Below are 17,454 nucleotides of genomic sequence, written 5' to 3' on the forward strand. Positions count from 1 at the left end.
TTGCAAAACCGTAATTTTGATGCAGAGGATAGTCATGAACTTGGAGAATTGGTTCCTTTTAAGAAGTGAAAACTTGGGTACATTTTCCCTTGCGTAGCAGTGTTTGGTGTTTTCCTTTTAATTAGTCGAATGACTATATAAATTTTATGTTGGAGATTAAGAGACTAGTGGCTTATGGATTGTTTTGTTGGAGTTGTAAATTTGAATTTCTGGCACTCTTAGCAATTTAGACTTCCCTCTTTTTATTTTTCAGCTGCAAATTAATTGTACATATTTATCGAGCATGCGAGCGCACACTATGCTTTCACATTATTCGAGGGGTGTTTGACCCAAGTGGACAACATCCCGATGTCGCAACTCCTGTCTGAGCCCAAGTGGGAGTTGAGGGCGCCACAATATATGTATGTATGAAAATTCTGATTGATGTCAATTCTATTTAATTTGGTTATTTTTCCATAAAAACGAAAAAATGGAGAACGAGCAAAGACTCATGAAAATTTACTAATAATGTTCAGAGTAGAGCATGTTGAAATTCACAACTCTCTAGGTAGTGTTTAGAATTGTTGTGGTGCTCTTCAGATTTCAATGGAAAGCAAATCTACTGAACAGTTGGAAGTTTTTGATGGCTGATCCTAGTTATTAACTGTACAGTCTATTATTACCAATTTGACAGAAGATCCCAAAACATGAGAAAAAGAATGGTAGTTTTGAATGAAGTGAAGAATAATTTATGCGTAGCTAAATGTAAATCATGATAAGAACGGCCTTGGCTTCAATCTGAAAAAAAAAAAACTGAAAATTCTAGAAAAAGAGAAAAAAGAAAGTAATTAAATGAGATCCGAATTAAATAAATTTCCTTGATACTGTGCAAGCCTTTTTTGGGCTAGTTCTGGCCCAGTATAAGCCGGTTTTAATGGGAAATATAACAGGTCTGAATTTAATTGCTGATATTTTTCACCTTTGTTGGTGCTAACCAAGCCATCTGGGTTGAAAAACACTTTCAACCGATTTTATTTCATCGCATCTCATTTTATTATTATAATTTTTTTAAACTACCACACAAAATATAATAAATAATTCGATTTTTTCAAATCTCAAAATAATAATAATATTAAAAAATAGTATTCTAACAATATTTTATTTAACTTTCATATGTAACCATCTCATTTCATCTCATCTCACTGTCCAACCAACTCCTAAGTCGAGCCTGAGGCCGTTCGAGCATATGCACCATGAAACAGCGAGTTCCTGCACCTCTCAACAAGGCAAGCTTCCACCACCTCCAATGCTAATAAGTGTACAGAATGAGACTCAAATTGTAGAAGTCCTTTGGCTCTCTCATCCAGAAAAAATTAATCTTGGTTCATGACTTGAAAAGTTGGTATCATTAAACTTACAATTTGTAGTTTAGAAGCTTTGCTAATAACAGGTATAGTGCTGCAGTATTCGTATTCATTCCTACCTGGCATAACACTGTTGCAACATGAGCAGAATGTTCAAGTTCTAAACCAATCATTGACATCACTCTTCAAGGAAAATTATACCCTTGATCTGCTGAATCTCATCCTATCATGGGCAACTACATTTGGTTTTAGATGTTGAAAAACGCCCATTATCATTATATGTGGTGTTTGAGATTATATTCTGAACTGCAACTGGAGTCAAAGCTGGCTCCTTTGCTTATGATGGATCAAGTGGGTGTTCTTCGATCAGATCGAATAGTTCATCTCCAATAATAAATCCAAGCATCCTGGCCATGTCACTCGTCTTCAGTCTAGGCTTTGGAATATCATGTCGCTTCAACCAAGAATAGACAATGAAGACTTTCTTCATAATAAACAGCTCCAGTGCCTCAGGATTAAAAACAATACCCATTCTCATGTTCATCTGCCAATATAAAATTTCAAAACTTAGAACATTAAAGAATTATCTATTCTCTATCTGTCTCTTACTGTTTAATTAGTCATTACCTGGTGAGGGACTAGCATGGCTGCATAACGAGCAAGCTCGCCAGCTCTCCAGTCCAACAAGACAGGCAGCCATGGATAAGTGGCATCGAGTCTAACAAACCAGAGTCTTATATCAGGAAATTCTGATAATTCTCTGGGATCACGTGGATCTTCTCTTGTATAGTTGATGGCAAAGCCAATTTTACGTTCAAGGAACTCTTGTGGCTCCACTGTAGCAATATCAACAGAGAGGATCATATATATGAAACGATATCTTGTTATATCCAAAAATAGTTAGGTTCTTCACATAGTGCTTACCGGATAGTGGTGAGTTGATTCCTGTTGTGGCTTGAAATGGGGATAAGTCAAGACGGCGAATGATATCATTATCAATAACTATCTCAAATCTGCCTTCACTTGGTGGCATTGGGGGTGATGGTTTTGATGCATCTGTCAATCAAAATCTGTCAAAAATACTGTTCAACAAGTTCTTCAAACTATGAGAAGGTTGCTTAATGCAGCTTTTGTGCAGTAGTGTATTCAACTACAGCCATAACTCTTTTTTAAAGTTGAATTTGAGTAAATGCAGATTTAAACATTTATGTGCATGATGTTTTATCTTATTAGGTATTTTCGTTTCCTAAATCCAGCTAAGGACATGTTCCAAGTTCTCTGTTTTTTGCTTTATTTTGGTAGAGGACAGGGGAGTTTATGTATTCAATACTAAGCTTGGCTATTCTCAACTTCATACGACAGCTCTAAAGCTGAAGTTTTTATTCAAACACAATTAATGTGCCATTCTTTGTACTCATAAATCCGACTGACGTCTTTTGCAAGATTGAGCTAAGACTATAAGAAAATAGCGGACAGGGTTGATAAATAACTGATAATTTACTTCATATAAGTTTAAGGTGTTACCCTCTTCATCATCATATAAGGAGAGGTCGAAATTCCCAGATGGATTGAAGGAAACTGAGGCCGCCACTTCTCTACGGGGCCGAGTTGAATGTGAAATGTGCAGAAAAGCCATGGGATCTGAGATGGGTTTGCAGGACATCCATGGAGTGGAAGAGGAAATGGTCTGATTTAGTGAAGGAGAGAGTGGAAGTATAGGTTTGATAGATATATCCATTGAATGTTTCAAGCTCTGTATCTGTATGTGCGTGTGTTTGGGATAGGGTCCGAGACGACAGTTGATGAAAGTTTTGTTCGTTTTGCTCAAGTTTTATCTGCATTTTATCGTGGCCTTGTGTTTTCAATTCCCATATCCGGATCTGGGTTTTTGTAGTGTATAACCTCATACCCGTTATCCAAAATTGCTCTGTGCCCAACTTGGGGATGGCCCATGTAAAGATCATCAAGTCTGGGTTATTTAATGACAAATATCGACCTTCGGCCTTTAAAATCCATAATGCAAAACTTTCATCTCATATTCATAAAAGAAAAAACTTCTACCAAATATAAAATAAATAATAAAATTTTTTTTTTTATCAATTTAAAATTTTAAAATAAATAATAATTATACATAATATTAGAGTAGAAGTCATGAGTTTGAACCTTGACTTTACACTCTATCTCAATTAATTAAATATTTCACGTATTGGGTCACTCATTAAGAGAGAGCCTGACCTACACGTGAGAGTGAGTGTTAATATATGAAATAAATAATAAAATCTATCTATTTTCATTAGCTTAAACTTTTGAAAAGAGATAAATTTTATTATTTATGTTATATCTTAACGCAACATGATCAAAATCTCCTTATATGTCTAGCCCTTGCTATTTGGAGTCTTGGCCGATAATAAAAGTCATTCAAGTATTGCCAAAAGTCTGTGACTTGATTGGTATAATCTCTTAGCCTAAAAAATAGAGTTTTTGGGTTCAAAACTCCCCTCTCCAAATGTATCGAAAAAATAAAAGCCGTTCAGGTATTGGTCGAATTTTGATGCTATTTCCATTTTTTTTTCTAATGCTATTAAAAAAAATGTTTTGTAAGCTTGTGTACTTAAAACTCTATTAATAAGTAAAAAATCTCATTCGTTGAGAAAAAAAAAGTGGTTTGGACTTTGAGACACAGCTGCCCGTATCCATGATCACCCATCTTGTTTTATTTGAATTTTTGTACTACTGTTTCCTCACATCAATTTCAAACAGTATATGCACATGATTTTTATTGAAAGATGTTTCTTTTTATCAAATGATATGATCAGTGTGAGTAGAGTCGGCTTCCATATTCAAGATGTCTTTAATTCAGGTTCATTCATTATGCTGTAAAAGTAGTTGCCTTTTTGCCGCTTTTTATCTTCATAAATCTTTCTTTCTTTCTTTCTAAGAAATGATCGGATTGTTTGACTATCTGATAAACAAAAGCACATAAACTCGAATATGTATTGTTCCCGAGCTCTCCTTCTTCTCCAATTACTGGCCGAAAGAAATGGATAAGGAGAGAGAAAGAAATGGATAAGATTAATTAGATGCATGAATAAGGTCATGAGGTGCCATGCATGCATGTTTTTTTGTTTATGGATTTTTCTGTTAATATCGTTATAATGTTTCTGTCTTTGTTCGTTTTTGTTTGTAAAGGTAGCTCCTCGATCGATGGCACTTGCTATATATAAGGATTTAGTCATTTTCGTGTGTTTTCTGTCGACAGAAATCTAAAGAATTCTTAATAGAGGGGCAGTTGGCAAATCGGCCTCACTGCTTAGTTTAATCCCTCGTATTTGAAAGCAGAACAGGCATGGACAAATATAGCCTCTTGACCACAAGAGTTTTCTGGTGATTTTTATATATAAAATAGTAGAAAAATTCTTCTCATCAATTACTATTTACCATCCCACATCTCAAATTCTATGAAAAATACCTCACACTTTATGAAAAATACTCTCACATCTTATGAAAAAATTATAGGTGTGGAGTGTGGGAGTGAATAGTGGCTGATGCATATAATTTCCAAAAAATAGAAAACTTTTTTTCTATGTATAAGGGATAAAATATTCAGGCCTAAGACCAGACCACCACTAGGAGATGAGAAAAAAAAGGAAGGTAAGGAGAAGACTGTGTCAGGACGTAAGAGGGGCAGTGTCAGGAAAAGTAAGAAATAGAGAGGTAGTCAGACACGTAAAGTGGACATTCCTCACCACTACCGAGGCGCACGCGAGAAGAAGGTCAAATAAAAGACAAGCAACCAAACGACTAAGGGACTTTGACTTCTTCAAACTCTTGAAGGGGAGCTCTAGCGAGGGGATCTTTTCCAGCAAATATATTCAATATCTCTATTGTACAGTAAGAAATGAGAAGCTATGGAAGACTGTATTATAGTTGATTTCTTCTCTCCAAATGCCCAATAAACGTAGGTATTATGCCGAATTACGTAAATCTCTGTCTCAATCTCTTACTTTTTCTATATTTGTTTTCTATACACCGTCATGGATGTATGCACCGATACCGTAATGTTGCACCAGATCATTGTCAGGAGCACTAGACCACACCGATCGGCAATCGAGGCCCGAATCGTCGTAGCGGGCTGGAAATGACTTTTTCTTCATTTCTAATTTATTGTGCTATGTTTCTATACGTATACATAGAATCCGTAGCTAATATAAGACGAATGAGGAGCACAATATTCCAAAGTGGACGTCAATTTAGATCTAGAAAATCTTTGAACAAATAAAAAAACGATCACCCACTATATACTTTAATCCCCACCCACACGCCAAGCTTTTTTTTATTTTTTAATCTTACCAATGAGTGATATATGTTTAATCAAACGATCATGTGCTGCTTATTTTTCCTATATAACGCAGACTTGGTATTCATGTTAGCCACAGCCAAGCTTCAGCTGTAATTTTTTAATTAGAGTAAGAAGTACTTCGGAAAATGGAGAAACGGGTGGCGATCGTAGGGGCAGGAACCAGCGGCCTGCTCGCATGCAAGTACACGTTGCAGAAGGGTTTTAACCCAACTGTTTTTGAAGCTAAAGAGAGCGTAGGAGGATTATGGACTCATACTATAGAGTCGACCAAGCTCCAAAATGCCAAAGAAACCTACCAATTTTCAGATTTCCCTTGGCCTTCTTCAGTGCAAGAAGTGTTTCCTACTCACACTCAAGTGCTGAGGTATCTTGAGTCCTATGCTCAACACTTTGGCATCATTCCTTACATTAAATTCAACTCCAAAGTCATCAACATAGACTACGTTGGAGAGTCTTATGAAGAGATGGAGTCATGGGATCAATGGGGTGGAACCGGAAAGCCTTTTGGCTCTCGAGGGAAATGGCACATTCTCGTACAAGACACTAAATCTTGCTCCACAGAGGTAGTTTTCATTTTCTAAATGCTCTGTTACTGTAAACTTCAGCATTCTGAACACAAAGGATCTGCTATTCTTCTTAAACCCATCTCACAAACGTCCAATTCAAGGAAATTATTTCGTTTTATGTTTTGCAAAGTTATTTTTCATGAAAAAGTAACCTGGCCATATATGCCGGCCTCATTTGACCTATAAAGTGTCATACAGTTTTATACTAAAATCATGCTCTTAGGTCATAGTCAGTAACAAACTAACCCGAAAATATAGATACTGTTGTCCAGACTTTAGTCTTCAACAGATTCAACTCGAACCAAGTGCTGATCAATAGGTAAGAAAGAATGCATTTTGAATACATAGATCCTGAGATTATGTGTTATTCTGCCAGGCGTACCAATTTGAGTTTGTGGTTCTTTGTATTGGAAGATTCAGTGGTCTCCCAAATATACCAGAGTTCCCTCCAGATCAAGGCCCAGAAGTCTTCAATGGTAAGGTGATTCATTCCATGGACTACTCTGATATGGACAAGGTGAGTGCAGCAGAACTTATCAGAAGAAAGAGAATTGCAGTTGTTGGTTCATTGAAATCGGCAATTGACATTGCAGCAGAATGCGCGAATGCAAATGGTGAGAAAAGTTTATTTAAGGATATCTTTTTTTTTTTTTTTGAGTTATTTAAGGATATCAGTTGGAGGAAACTTCATGAAGTAAGAACTTCCTAGTTATACTTTGAGAATGTATAGAACTTTTAGAGTAGAACTTCCTCGTTAGCTGCGTTTCTACAGAAGATATCTTTGAGAATATGCCAATGCTTCTCAACCTGTCCTTTTCTAAATGAGTGCTTATACCTTACCTTCTTTCGTATAGGAGTTGAGTACCCTTGCACATTGATTCAGAGGACTGCTCACTGGTTTCTCCCCAGTGGCTCTTTGTGGGGTGTAAGCCTTGGCTTCTTGTGCTTCAATCGCTTTTCAGAGCTGTTGGTTCATAAGCCTGGTGAAACATTCCCATATAAGTTTTTGGCAACCATGCTTTCACCCTTGGTATGTTTTCTTTCATCTTTGAATGTGCATATTTATACAACGATAATATTTTTGATGCCGAAAGGTGCACTTTCAGCGATGGGCAGTCTCAAAATTTGCTGAAAGCTATCTTAGATGGAAATCCCCATTAAAGAAATATGGAGTGATACCTAAACATAGCTTTCTTCAAGATTTCTCTTCATGTCGGATTGGAATGCTGCCTGAAAAATTTTATGACAAAGTGGATGAGGGAAGCCTTGTCTTAAAGAAATCACAAAGCTTTAGCTTCTATAAAGAAGGTTTGATCATTAATGGAGAAGAACCTCAGCAGCTAAAAGCAGATCTTGTAATTCTAGCCACAGGATACAAGGGTGACCAAAAGCTTAAAAACATGTTCGAATCTCAAATCTTCCGAAAGTACATTGTTGGTTCAGCAACATCAATAGTTCCTCTCTATAGGTCTGTCAGCTTATCAATGTCTTTTTAGTTCTAATTTTGGAGCTGTGTCTTGTTGATGCTCCTTAGTTCTTATGGTATGCTTTCTTAAATAAATCTGCAGGCAGATTATTCATCCTCGGATCCCACAAGTTGCAGTGATAGGATATGCAGAGAGTTACTTCAATTTGGGTACCTCTGAAATTAGATGTCAATGGCTTGCACATTTCCTTGATGGGAATCTTGAACTGCCTAGAATAAGAGACATGGAGAAGGAAATCATAATGTGGGAAAATAACATGAAGCAATATGATGGGAGATATTTTCGGAACTCGGGTATTGCGAGCTCTAATATTTGGTACAATGATCAGTTGTGCAAAGACATGGGATGTAAGCATAAAAGAAAGAAGGGAATATTTGCAGAGTATTTTCAACCATATGGACCGTTGGATTATGCAGGTCTCCTCAGTAAATAACAAGAAATGAATATCAGAAATAAATAAACACATTTGCTAGCTTGATGCATGTGTCTCATCCTCTCTTGTCCTTTTTTTTTTTTTTACTTGTATTCAATACCAAACAACTTGCATATTTGCTAAGCGTCTGTAGTTTTACCCTTTCAAAATATGTTCTCCGAACTCAGTCTATTGTTTGGATTTCTATCGGTTCTAAGGCTATTTTATGAACTTTTAAGATTGACAGAGTATGCAAACCTAAAAAAGCAGCCTTAGCCAAGATAAAGCTGGTGTGGGGGCTATACTTAGGGATGAAAGGGGCTGTGTTATAATGGCCAAGTAAAGTTGAGAACGAGGTTGATGATCCAGAAACAGTGGAATTGGTTGCTATGCTTCGAGGTCTTCAATTTTGTCTTCAGTCAGGTATCTCTAGACTAATTCTGGAATCTGATTGTTTGGTGTTGATTAACGAGCTACAAAGACTAGCTGCAACTTCTATTTCAAAGGTGAGGAATCTGTTGAAAGAAGCCCAAGCTTTGATGACACGTTTTAGTGTGTAATTGTCAACATGTAAACAGGTTGGGTAATGAGGCAGCACATAAGTTGGCTGCATGGAATATTGATGATATTGTTATGTGGGGGGGCCATGTTCCAGTCTGTTGCCTAAGCTGTTTGGGTTGATAAAAATTCTTTGTAATTCTGTTATTTGATGAAATGCATGATGTTTATATATATATATATATATAAAAGCAGCCTTAGCCTATGCCTTATGGCAGTGAAATTAGATATTGGTGGATGCCCATCCACCTCACTCCAGACCTTTTTCAATTGGCAATCTCTTTCTTAATATTAAGAACTAAAAATATTTGGAAAATAGCAATATGCCATTGTACTCTATTGAAAAATTCTTCCACTATTCACCATTTTACATCTGAAAAACATCCCAACACTATATGAAAAATACCCTCACAAACTATAAAAAAGCTATAAGTGTAGTGTATAAAAATAAATTGTGATAATACATAACATTCCTCTCCTCTATTCTGTCAATGAAACAAATTATTCAAAACGTATAACAGTACGAGCGAGTGGAGGGGAAGCCCTTGGAGCCCTTGAAGACTGTGTGGCAGAGCAGCAAAGTAAGATGTAAGAGTTTTGGGGAGTATATTTATACACTTGGTTTGTCCCACAACGCCAAACAATACACGGTCAACTTGGCTCTAATCATTTGACAAATCCACCGAAAAAAAACACAACACTCTGAAAAACACGAAGAAGAAAGTGTCGGAGCTCATGGCCATAGCTTCCTCCTGGTCCCTTCACTACCCTCTTCGCCAAAGTTCATTCCCGAATTGCCCGTACCTTCCTAACAATGCTCGATTCCGTCCCCGCCTCCACTTCCCCTCTTCCACCATACGTGCGAGCTCCGCAGTTGCTCTAGAACAGGTAATCCCTTTAGTTGTTCCAAATTTTTCCATTTTATTTCTCCTATTATATAATCTCTTATGCTAGTGTTTTTTTATCCATATCCGTGGTAATCAAGACTGATTTATATATAATATAATCTGTTGAATTAAGGTAAGGCTTTGTTTGATTGGCAAGGTTTTTTTTCCTTAAAAGATGACAAACCGGACCTTGAAAAAGATTATTCATTTTTTTTCTTATATAATATAGTCTTTGTTTGATTAACTTTTAAAGTTAGAACCCAAGAAGATTATCGCATTCTGCTCCATCAATTCGATAAGGACTGTGTAAATATCTTGGTCTTAAAAAAATGCCGACATTCTTGTGCTAATCTAACGTGGCTACAATATTTTGGTTCCTGTGACTTGAAAAGTGACTCATTTGATTCAATATCGGGGAAGGGGCATATGCTTGATCAACAAAGATGTTGCCTCTCCATTATTCCACTGAAAGATGTTTGTCATTGTTAATGTTGAGTGGCTTTGCTTCTTTTCACATGGGGAAGAATTTTGCTTACTAGATTGTTTGAAGACATTAAATGCATATAAAGAAAAGATCCAAGTTTGATGTCTAGGTCCTTATGGGTGTGAAGGTTTTTTAGCAATTTAATGCTTCCCATGCTTTGTCTCCCCTTGTGTCTAAAATAGTACACAAGCTCTCATTTATAAAAACATGCATCTTATATTGAAAAGGTGCAGAAGAACATTGAGAAGGAAAATATGCAGAGGAGAGATAGTTGTTCTCTTGGTATGTTCTCCGTCATGAGACTTTGAGTTTGAGTTATTTGTTCCCACTCTTTTATAATCCATCTTTGTGATTAGTGAATTTCTTCATGATTGTCTCCGCCAGCATCTTTAAACCAAACCACTTAAATTTTGGTATCTTGTGTGATTGCTGAAATTTATTCTTGTATTTTCTACTTCTTGGTGATCCTAAAATCCCCATTTGTCACAACAGTTAACATGGCACTTATTCTTAATCATGAAGTTAAGCCGAACGTAGAGTAGAAGGGTTTTCTTGGGAAACAGAGATATGGTTGACTCAGTATTATGAATGAGATGTTTGTTTTGAATTGTCTCATTACCTTTCTCAATAGTGTATAGAAACTAATAAAAGAATGTGCTTTCAGGATTTAGGCACACAACAGAATCAGAAATTGGAAGTAGAATTGTTTGCATGCCCAGTATGTTATCAACCACTGATAAGAAAGGGCCCTCCAGGTATTAACTTGTAAGTTACAATATATAATGATACATGCAGTTGCATATACTTTGTTTCATTTTTCTGGTTGATTCTATTAGCTGGTTACAACTTGACTTTTCTTTTGTCCTGCAAGTTTGACTTTACACCTTTGAAACCTGCAGGCCAGCAATTTATCGGTCTGGTTTCAAGTGTGAAGGATGCAATAAGGCATACTCCAGCAAAGACATCTATCTGGATCTCACCGTTACTGCTGGCTCGAGAGACTACACTGAAGTCAAACCAGCTAGGACAGAGCTATTTCGGTATACCTAAATTTCTTTTTTTGCCGGATACTTTCGTGATAATTATAAAGTTTATTCTTATCTGCACATTTAGATGTATTCATGATAAATAGAAGCCATCAATTCTGACATATGGACAAAAACACAACAAACCCAGTGCTTGATACCTTCCTCTAGATATTTCTCCAAATATTGTTCTTTTAAAGAGAGAGTATCTTATACTGGTTATTTTCTTGCTGCATTTGGTCAATATTTTTACAAATCTGAAAGTAGACCATGCATTGCATATGAGATCTCAGATATCGTAAGATCGTTAGCTGTTTGGATACATCTTACTTTGGTGCTTGCACCTTTGTAGGAGTCCGCTTGTTTCATTCTTGTATGAAAGAGGCTGGCGTCAGAATTTTAACAGAAGCGGGTTCCCTGGGCCTGATGAAGAGGTATGGCTTTCTTGGCTTTTTGTGTGGTTCAAATGCACTAATATTTGCAAAATGCTTCATGAGGGCGATTCTGTAATAATGATCCTGCAGCAGAAGCATCTTTATTATGTGTTGGTTTGTGGAGTCTCATTATGATCTTGGAGATAATCTATTTTTGAATTGTATCTTCATCTAATGGGATTACTTAATCTCAAGCTACTTCTATCCTTGTGCTTCATTGTTTTACTAGGGGTTAAATTACACTTATATTTTCTAAAATACTTCTTATTTCATGTCCGATGCAGTTCCAAATGGCTCAGGCATACTTTAAATCTGCTGAAGGTGGTCATCTGGTAGATGTTAGCTGTGGGAGTGGTTTGTTTTCCAGAAAGTTTGCCAAATCCGGGACCTATTCTGGAGTTATAGCACTGGATTTTTCCGAAAATATGCTTCGCCAGTGTTATGATTTCATTAAGAGTGATGGCACTCTTTTAACTACGTAAGTTTAACTAATCCTTTAATAGACTATCAATTTATAGCTTCTGTGATGTGAAATCTTTCAATATTGATGTTTTTTTCCTTTCTATGATTTCTATAAGAGAACTCACTGCTATCCTTATCGACACTTGCATTGGATAATGTGCAGTAATCTTGCTCTTGTAAGGGCAGATGTTTCTAGGCTTCCCTTTTCAACAGGTTCAGTCGATGCTGTTCATGCTGGCGCAGCCTTACATTGCTGGCCATCTCCTTCCAATGCTGTAAGTATTATTTCTTCCTCTGGTTTTATTCTGTAAGTTTATCAGTGGCTAAGGATTTTTTGGAATAACTACCTATTATGTGTGGAATCGGATTATTACAAGTGTGTGATACCCTATATGATAAGAGGATAGGGTAGGTGGTGTATGAGATCCCACATTGCTTAGGAATGAGAAGTTCTTGCTCTTTATAATGTTCTAATGGGACTCCAATTGTATCATTGACTAGTTCTTTTGGAGTATAAGCCATGTGGCTTGGGCTTTCTATTGGAGCGTTACAAATGGTATCAAAGCCTATCCCAACTAGAAATGTGTGACTTGAGTCATGCCATCATCTCCCCCGGATCAGACCAGACCAGACCGATCACCCCTAGTGGACCGGACCAGATCGGATCGTTAGCTATCGGTCCAGTCGGTCCACATCAGTCCAGGCCAGTGTCAAATGGGGGCCCAATCTTACAAAAAAGCCCATCATTCTTGAAGTATACAAAAAAATCCACAATGTGTATTTTCAGCCCCTTGGTATAAAAAAAAGCTCACGCTATTTATAATTTTGAATAATTCAACTATTTAACTTTATTTGTACATTTTTTACTTAAAAATAGTCTAAAAAAAGTTGTTCAAATTATCAAAATTGATAATTATATATTAGTTAATTGATATTAGTTAATTAATAATTATATATTTAACATTTATATTGTCAATAGTCATAGGTTAGATGAAAATTACATAATTCACTTATATAGCTACTATATAAAATAATATATATAATTTATAAAAAAAATTTAAAAATATATATTTGTAGTTCGGTCGGTCCGGTCCGATCTGATCTGGAGTGAAAAAATCCCACCCCAGGACCAAACCGAAACCCATTCGGTCCCACAAATGGAGGACCAAAACTGACCAAACAAGTTTTCGGTCCGGTCCGATCGGTTTTTCCGGTCTGGACCGAAAAGTTTACACCCCTAGTGCCGCTTGCGATGGATGGGCCCAACGAGGACATCCAAAATTTAAAGGGGGGAGATTGTGATATCCCATATAATAAAAGAATAAGGTAGGTGGTGTATGAGATTCCATATTGCTTGAGAATGAAAAGTTTTTACTCTTTATAATGTTTCAATGGGGCTTCAATTGTATCATTGACTAGTCATTTTGGAGTATGGGTCATGTGGCTTGGGCCTTCCATTCGGGTGTTACAAAGTGTCTAGAGAACAGTTGTCTACAACTTAAGAGTCTAGATGCATCGTCAGGAAAGATAAAAAAAAAACATTTCATCTTGTGTTTTGATTGTACTCTTTGCTTTGTGTACATGGATGCTTCACTAATTCAAAAAACCTGGTTGAACTAATGAGATTCCAAACTTGTCAGGTTGCCGAAATCACTCGTATATTGCGAAGTGGAGGAGTCTTTGTAGGAACCACATTTTTGCGGTACAACTCATCTACTCCTTGGATATTACGCACTTTGAGGGAGGTAATACTTGTGCAATCTTTTCTAAGTCTAATCTATTGTAGATATAAATCTTATGGTCAATTTAATATATTTTTATGGAATGTGCTAGCCCCATTGTCATGGTGAATTTTCTAATTGGTTGCGACCCATTAAATGGGTCGTGTTAGTACATTTCCTACCCGTAAACCTTCATTTTTTCAATTTCTACCCAAAACAACCGAGCCGCAATTTTCATCCTAAACTACCACTTTTTTTTTTTTTTTTTGGAAATTTGCAGTCTAAATCCAATATTAATGGTCAGATCTAAACTAAGATTGCATTTTTTTTTTCAGAAAAAAAAAAAAAAAGGTCTCAAGTATGGGGTTCAAATTGACAGACTTGTAGCTTTGGTTGCAACTTGATAAGATGTGGGTGCAAGATGTATTTTTCCCTACAGATGTTAGGTTACTTGTACGATTTGACCAGTTGAAAAGCATCTGTAATGTTGCAACTCATTATCTGCTACAATATATAGTTTTCGAAGCATTAGCATTTAGAGGGCTTCGCTCCTATTCATCAAATATTATTTTCTCCCATATGATGTAAGATAAACGTCTGTCTTCCCAAACATTGTGGAGTATTGTCTTTTGTTTTTCTCAACTTATAGCTTTTTAGTTTTGTAACCGATGCGTTAATTCATCTTCCTTAGAATTGCCTACAAATCCAAAAGTTAGCTTTTTAGTCAGAGATTACGATTGTTCTTGCGTGGTGTCTGTCTGATGTAGTGTCTATGGGCGGATCTATAACAAAACTGTTCATTTGGTCATAGGATCTTAGGTTCTTTGGATGGGTATTTTGATTGACTCTTGTATGCCATCGAAACTCGGACTGACTCTGACAGCATTTTTTTTTTCGGGCAGAGGTTTCTGCAGAACTATAACTACTTGACGGAGGAAGAGATCAAGGACCTGTGCACATCATGTGGTCTTACGAACTACTCAAGCAAAGTTCAACAATCTTTCATTATGTTTTCTGCTCAGAAGCCTCAAAACTAGTTTTCTGTTGATTTTTTCTATAATTTAGTTCTTCTGTATAAATAAGTAGGCCTCAAAAGGTAATTACGCTGGGAGATGTGAAGTAATTTTCAGTAGTTCCATGTCTTATTCTGAAAAAGAGAGAACAACTGTGAAAATGTTAGATTGTGTTGATTAGGGTGTAAAAAAGTGATGAATATGAGGTGCTGATCAGAGTTGATAGACCAGTATCCTGTATACATGAAGCAAACTAATGGCGGATTGGAAAATTGGGTTCATTTTTGGGTTGACAGACCAAATGAAACTGCTGAGAAAACATAACATACCAAATGAAACCATCTTCTACTAGATTCATGATTCCAAAAAAGAATACCAATAAGCAAGCGTTTTTTTGTATTATTCTATTGTTCTATTTTCACTTGTATTGTTGAAGGGCAAGCAATCTACCAGTCACTATAGCCTAATTTTTGAAGTCATAACTACAATCTCTGTCATTGTTGTGTTATGTGCGGTAATTACGATAAAAAGTAAGTAAAAAAAAAAAAGAGAAAGCAAGAAAAATACATAGATTTAACATGATTCGGCATTGTTTTCCTCATTCCACTCCACTTCACTTTTGGCATCAATTTGCTTTTTCTATATACGTGTTTAACTCAATATGAGCCACATACTACAACAATTATGATGCACACGTGCACCTTTGATTTATGCATTTGCACTTTCAGTTTCAAGTGCTCACTCTCTAAATTTAAAATATCTGGGGTTCTTAATTGGTATTTGCAATGAGATCACAAACAACCCAACCCCTCTTCCCTCACCTTTCTTAGGAAAACAGCGTAGCATTTCTTTATGCGATAACAACTATTACTATTGAATCCCTTTTCATTGCTGATCTTCTTAATTTATTAAGGTAACATGATGTAGAAGAATCCGAGTTAGATGATCCCGAGTTGTCAGATTGCATGTTGATTACGTTAAAATATCTCGAGGTGGCAAATCAGCGCAAAGATTGAAGGAAATCGTGATCTTTCCTTGATGAGGGCTGTTTTGGGCATGCTTCGGTATTTTAGCCATAACTTTGACTACGTGTATCATAATTGCGCATATGACCCTAATTCGGAAAGCTCTTTTCGGCATGCACGTCGAGGTCACCCAGCTATGCTCAGTGTGCATCATTTTCAAAGCCAAATTCCACTGTTTTTCTTTCTGAATTCCTATTTTTAGTTAACTTTTTCTTTTTATGGTAATATTTTATTTATCGTTTATGAAGTGATTCTAAACTCGATTTGGCTCATATTTTTTGCAGATTATTTCTTTTATTACGTATTTATTTTTGGTGTGATTATTGAGATTTTTCTATTTTTAGTAAAATTCTGATACGATCGATTTTCAACTATTATATTTCGGCTTGTGGGTTGATTTCGTCATTCTTGGATATTGATAATTTTGAATTGAACATCAGAGACATTTTTTCTATATTTTTTGGTGATTCTCTTGTCTTCCTTCCCTATAAATTATCTGTTAAAACAAACTTACAGAATAATCACTATCCTGTCCAGTGTCATAACACCAGCTCTGCGTGAAAACGGCTGGGGGCCAAAACACCAGCTCTGCGTGGAAAACGGCTGGTGGAGCCAACACTTTCTTCCATTCTTTGTATAACTTATCTTGTCTTACAATTATAATATTCAACACTTCTGATTTTTTTTGAAGTGCTTGTCAATAATGCACACGTGCGCTCTGATTTATGCATTTGCTTTCAGTTTCAGGTGCTCCCTCTAGATTTTAATATTCAAGCCTTCTGATTTTTTTTAAAAAAAAAGTGCTTGTCAATAATGCACTTGAATCAGGTAGCAACTGAACTTTTGCATCCTTTATTCTATTAAGATTTGTGTGAATCAGTTTCTTCTCACTTTGTCCTCAGCATGTGGTTTTTGGGAAAAGGCTCTCCACGTGAAATAGCCCTTAAAAAAAAAAAAAGCAAGGGCATGCAATTAAATAAAACTCTTGGTGAAGCTGTCCTGCCACGTTAAAAATAAATAAATAAAAAACCCTCTTTTGAAAAATGAAGAAAGTGGGTTTAGTTGTGTTTTAAGAGGGTATGAGGAGGTTCCCAGCAGCTGGGTTGGACTTGAAGAAGCCTGGTGGCTGTAAGTAGTTTTGTTACGGCTGCAAGATCATTTCAGGTTTGGTAATGTTGGAGGTTATGCATGCTTCAAGTTGTGTTATATATATATATATATATATATATATATATATATATATATATGTGCCTATTTTGCTGTTTTGGACATGCAGGACGGTTTTGTGACTTTGTCCCCTAGGTAGTGTTGTGTAACTGCAGAAATATGTATTTATTTCTTATTTGGAACAAGACCATCCTTATTCTTACTTGCACACACCTTCGCAGTGCACATCTGTTTTTTCTACCTTGACCACAAGCTCTCGTTTGATGACTCATTGGGGGGCCAAAGTAGCCTTTGAGAGGCCAAAAGCTATGCCCCCCAAAAAACGAGAAAACCCGAAATCTGGACATTTGGCGAATGGCAACGGCTATGAACAGTCATTGACTTGAGAAAATGGTAAAAGAGTGGATTGAAATCTAACGATTCTGACCTTGTTATGTAAATTTGGTAGCCATTCACTTCTTGGAAAAATATTAAACAAGCAAACGGCGTTATAATTAACACCTCCAACTT

General features: G+C 36.3%; 3 protein-coding genes across 5 annotated transcripts; 2 read left to right on the forward strand and 1 right to left on the reverse strand.

The window, feature by feature from the left end:
- Positions 1-1,406: 1,406 nt before the first annotated feature.
- LOC108982145 (protein CHLORORESPIRATORY REDUCTION 6, chloroplastic) lies at positions 1,407-3,170 on the reverse strand. Its single transcript, XM_018953446.2, has 4 exons — positions 2,868-3,170; positions 2,268-2,399; positions 1,971-2,179; positions 1,407-1,887 (listed from the first exon to the last, which is right to left on the reverse strand). Exons 1-4 carry the CDS (start codon positions 3,079-3,081, stop codon positions 1,681-1,683), a joined length of 762 nt encoding a protein of 253 aa, XP_018808991.1. The 5' UTR covers positions 3,082-3,170; the 3' UTR covers positions 1,407-1,680.
- Positions 3,171-5,775: 2,605 nt separating this feature from the next.
- Positions 5,776-8,883, forward strand: LOC108982154 (probable flavin-containing monooxygenase 1). 2 transcript variants are annotated; one of them, XM_018953459.2, is made up of 5 exons: positions 5,776-6,266; positions 6,646-6,883; positions 7,124-7,299; positions 7,376-7,737; positions 7,838-8,883. In XM_018953459.2, the coding sequence occupies exons 1-5, from the start codon at positions 5,829-5,831 to the stop codon at positions 8,187-8,189; spliced, it is 1,566 nt and encodes a 521-aa protein (XP_018809004.1). In that variant the 5' UTR covers positions 5,776-5,828; the 3' UTR covers positions 8,190-8,883. The 2 variants fall into 2 exon arrangements, with proteins under 2 accessions (XP_018809004.1, XP_018808998.1); XM_018953453.2 differs by having other exon boundaries at positions 5,805-6,266; positions 7,364-7,737.
- Positions 8,884-9,237: 354 nt separating this feature from the next.
- LOC108982171 (uncharacterized methyltransferase At2g41040, chloroplastic) lies at positions 9,238-15,024 on the forward strand. 2 transcript variants are annotated; one of them, XM_035690956.1, is made up of 9 exons: positions 9,238-9,614; positions 10,325-10,379; positions 10,762-10,852; positions 10,997-11,137; positions 11,475-11,556; positions 11,841-12,034; positions 12,182-12,293; positions 13,659-13,763; positions 14,642-15,024. In XM_035690956.1, exons 1-9 carry the CDS (start codon positions 9,462-9,464, stop codon positions 14,774-14,776), a joined length of 1,068 nt encoding a protein of 355 aa, XP_035546849.1. In that variant the 5' UTR covers positions 9,238-9,461; the 3' UTR covers positions 14,777-15,024. The 2 variants fall into 2 exon arrangements, with proteins under 2 accessions (XP_035546849.1, XP_018809012.1); XM_018953467.2 differs by lacking the exon at positions 10,325-10,379 and having other exon boundaries at positions 9,243-9,614; positions 10,762-10,862.
- Positions 15,025-17,454: the final 2,430 nt, after the last annotated feature.

Source organism: Juglans regia, chromosome 6 (assembly GCF_001411555.2).
Source record: "Juglans regia cultivar Chandler chromosome 6, Walnut 2.0, whole genome shotgun sequence".
NCBI lineage: Eukaryota > Viridiplantae > Streptophyta > Magnoliopsida > Fagales > Juglandaceae > Juglans > Juglans regia.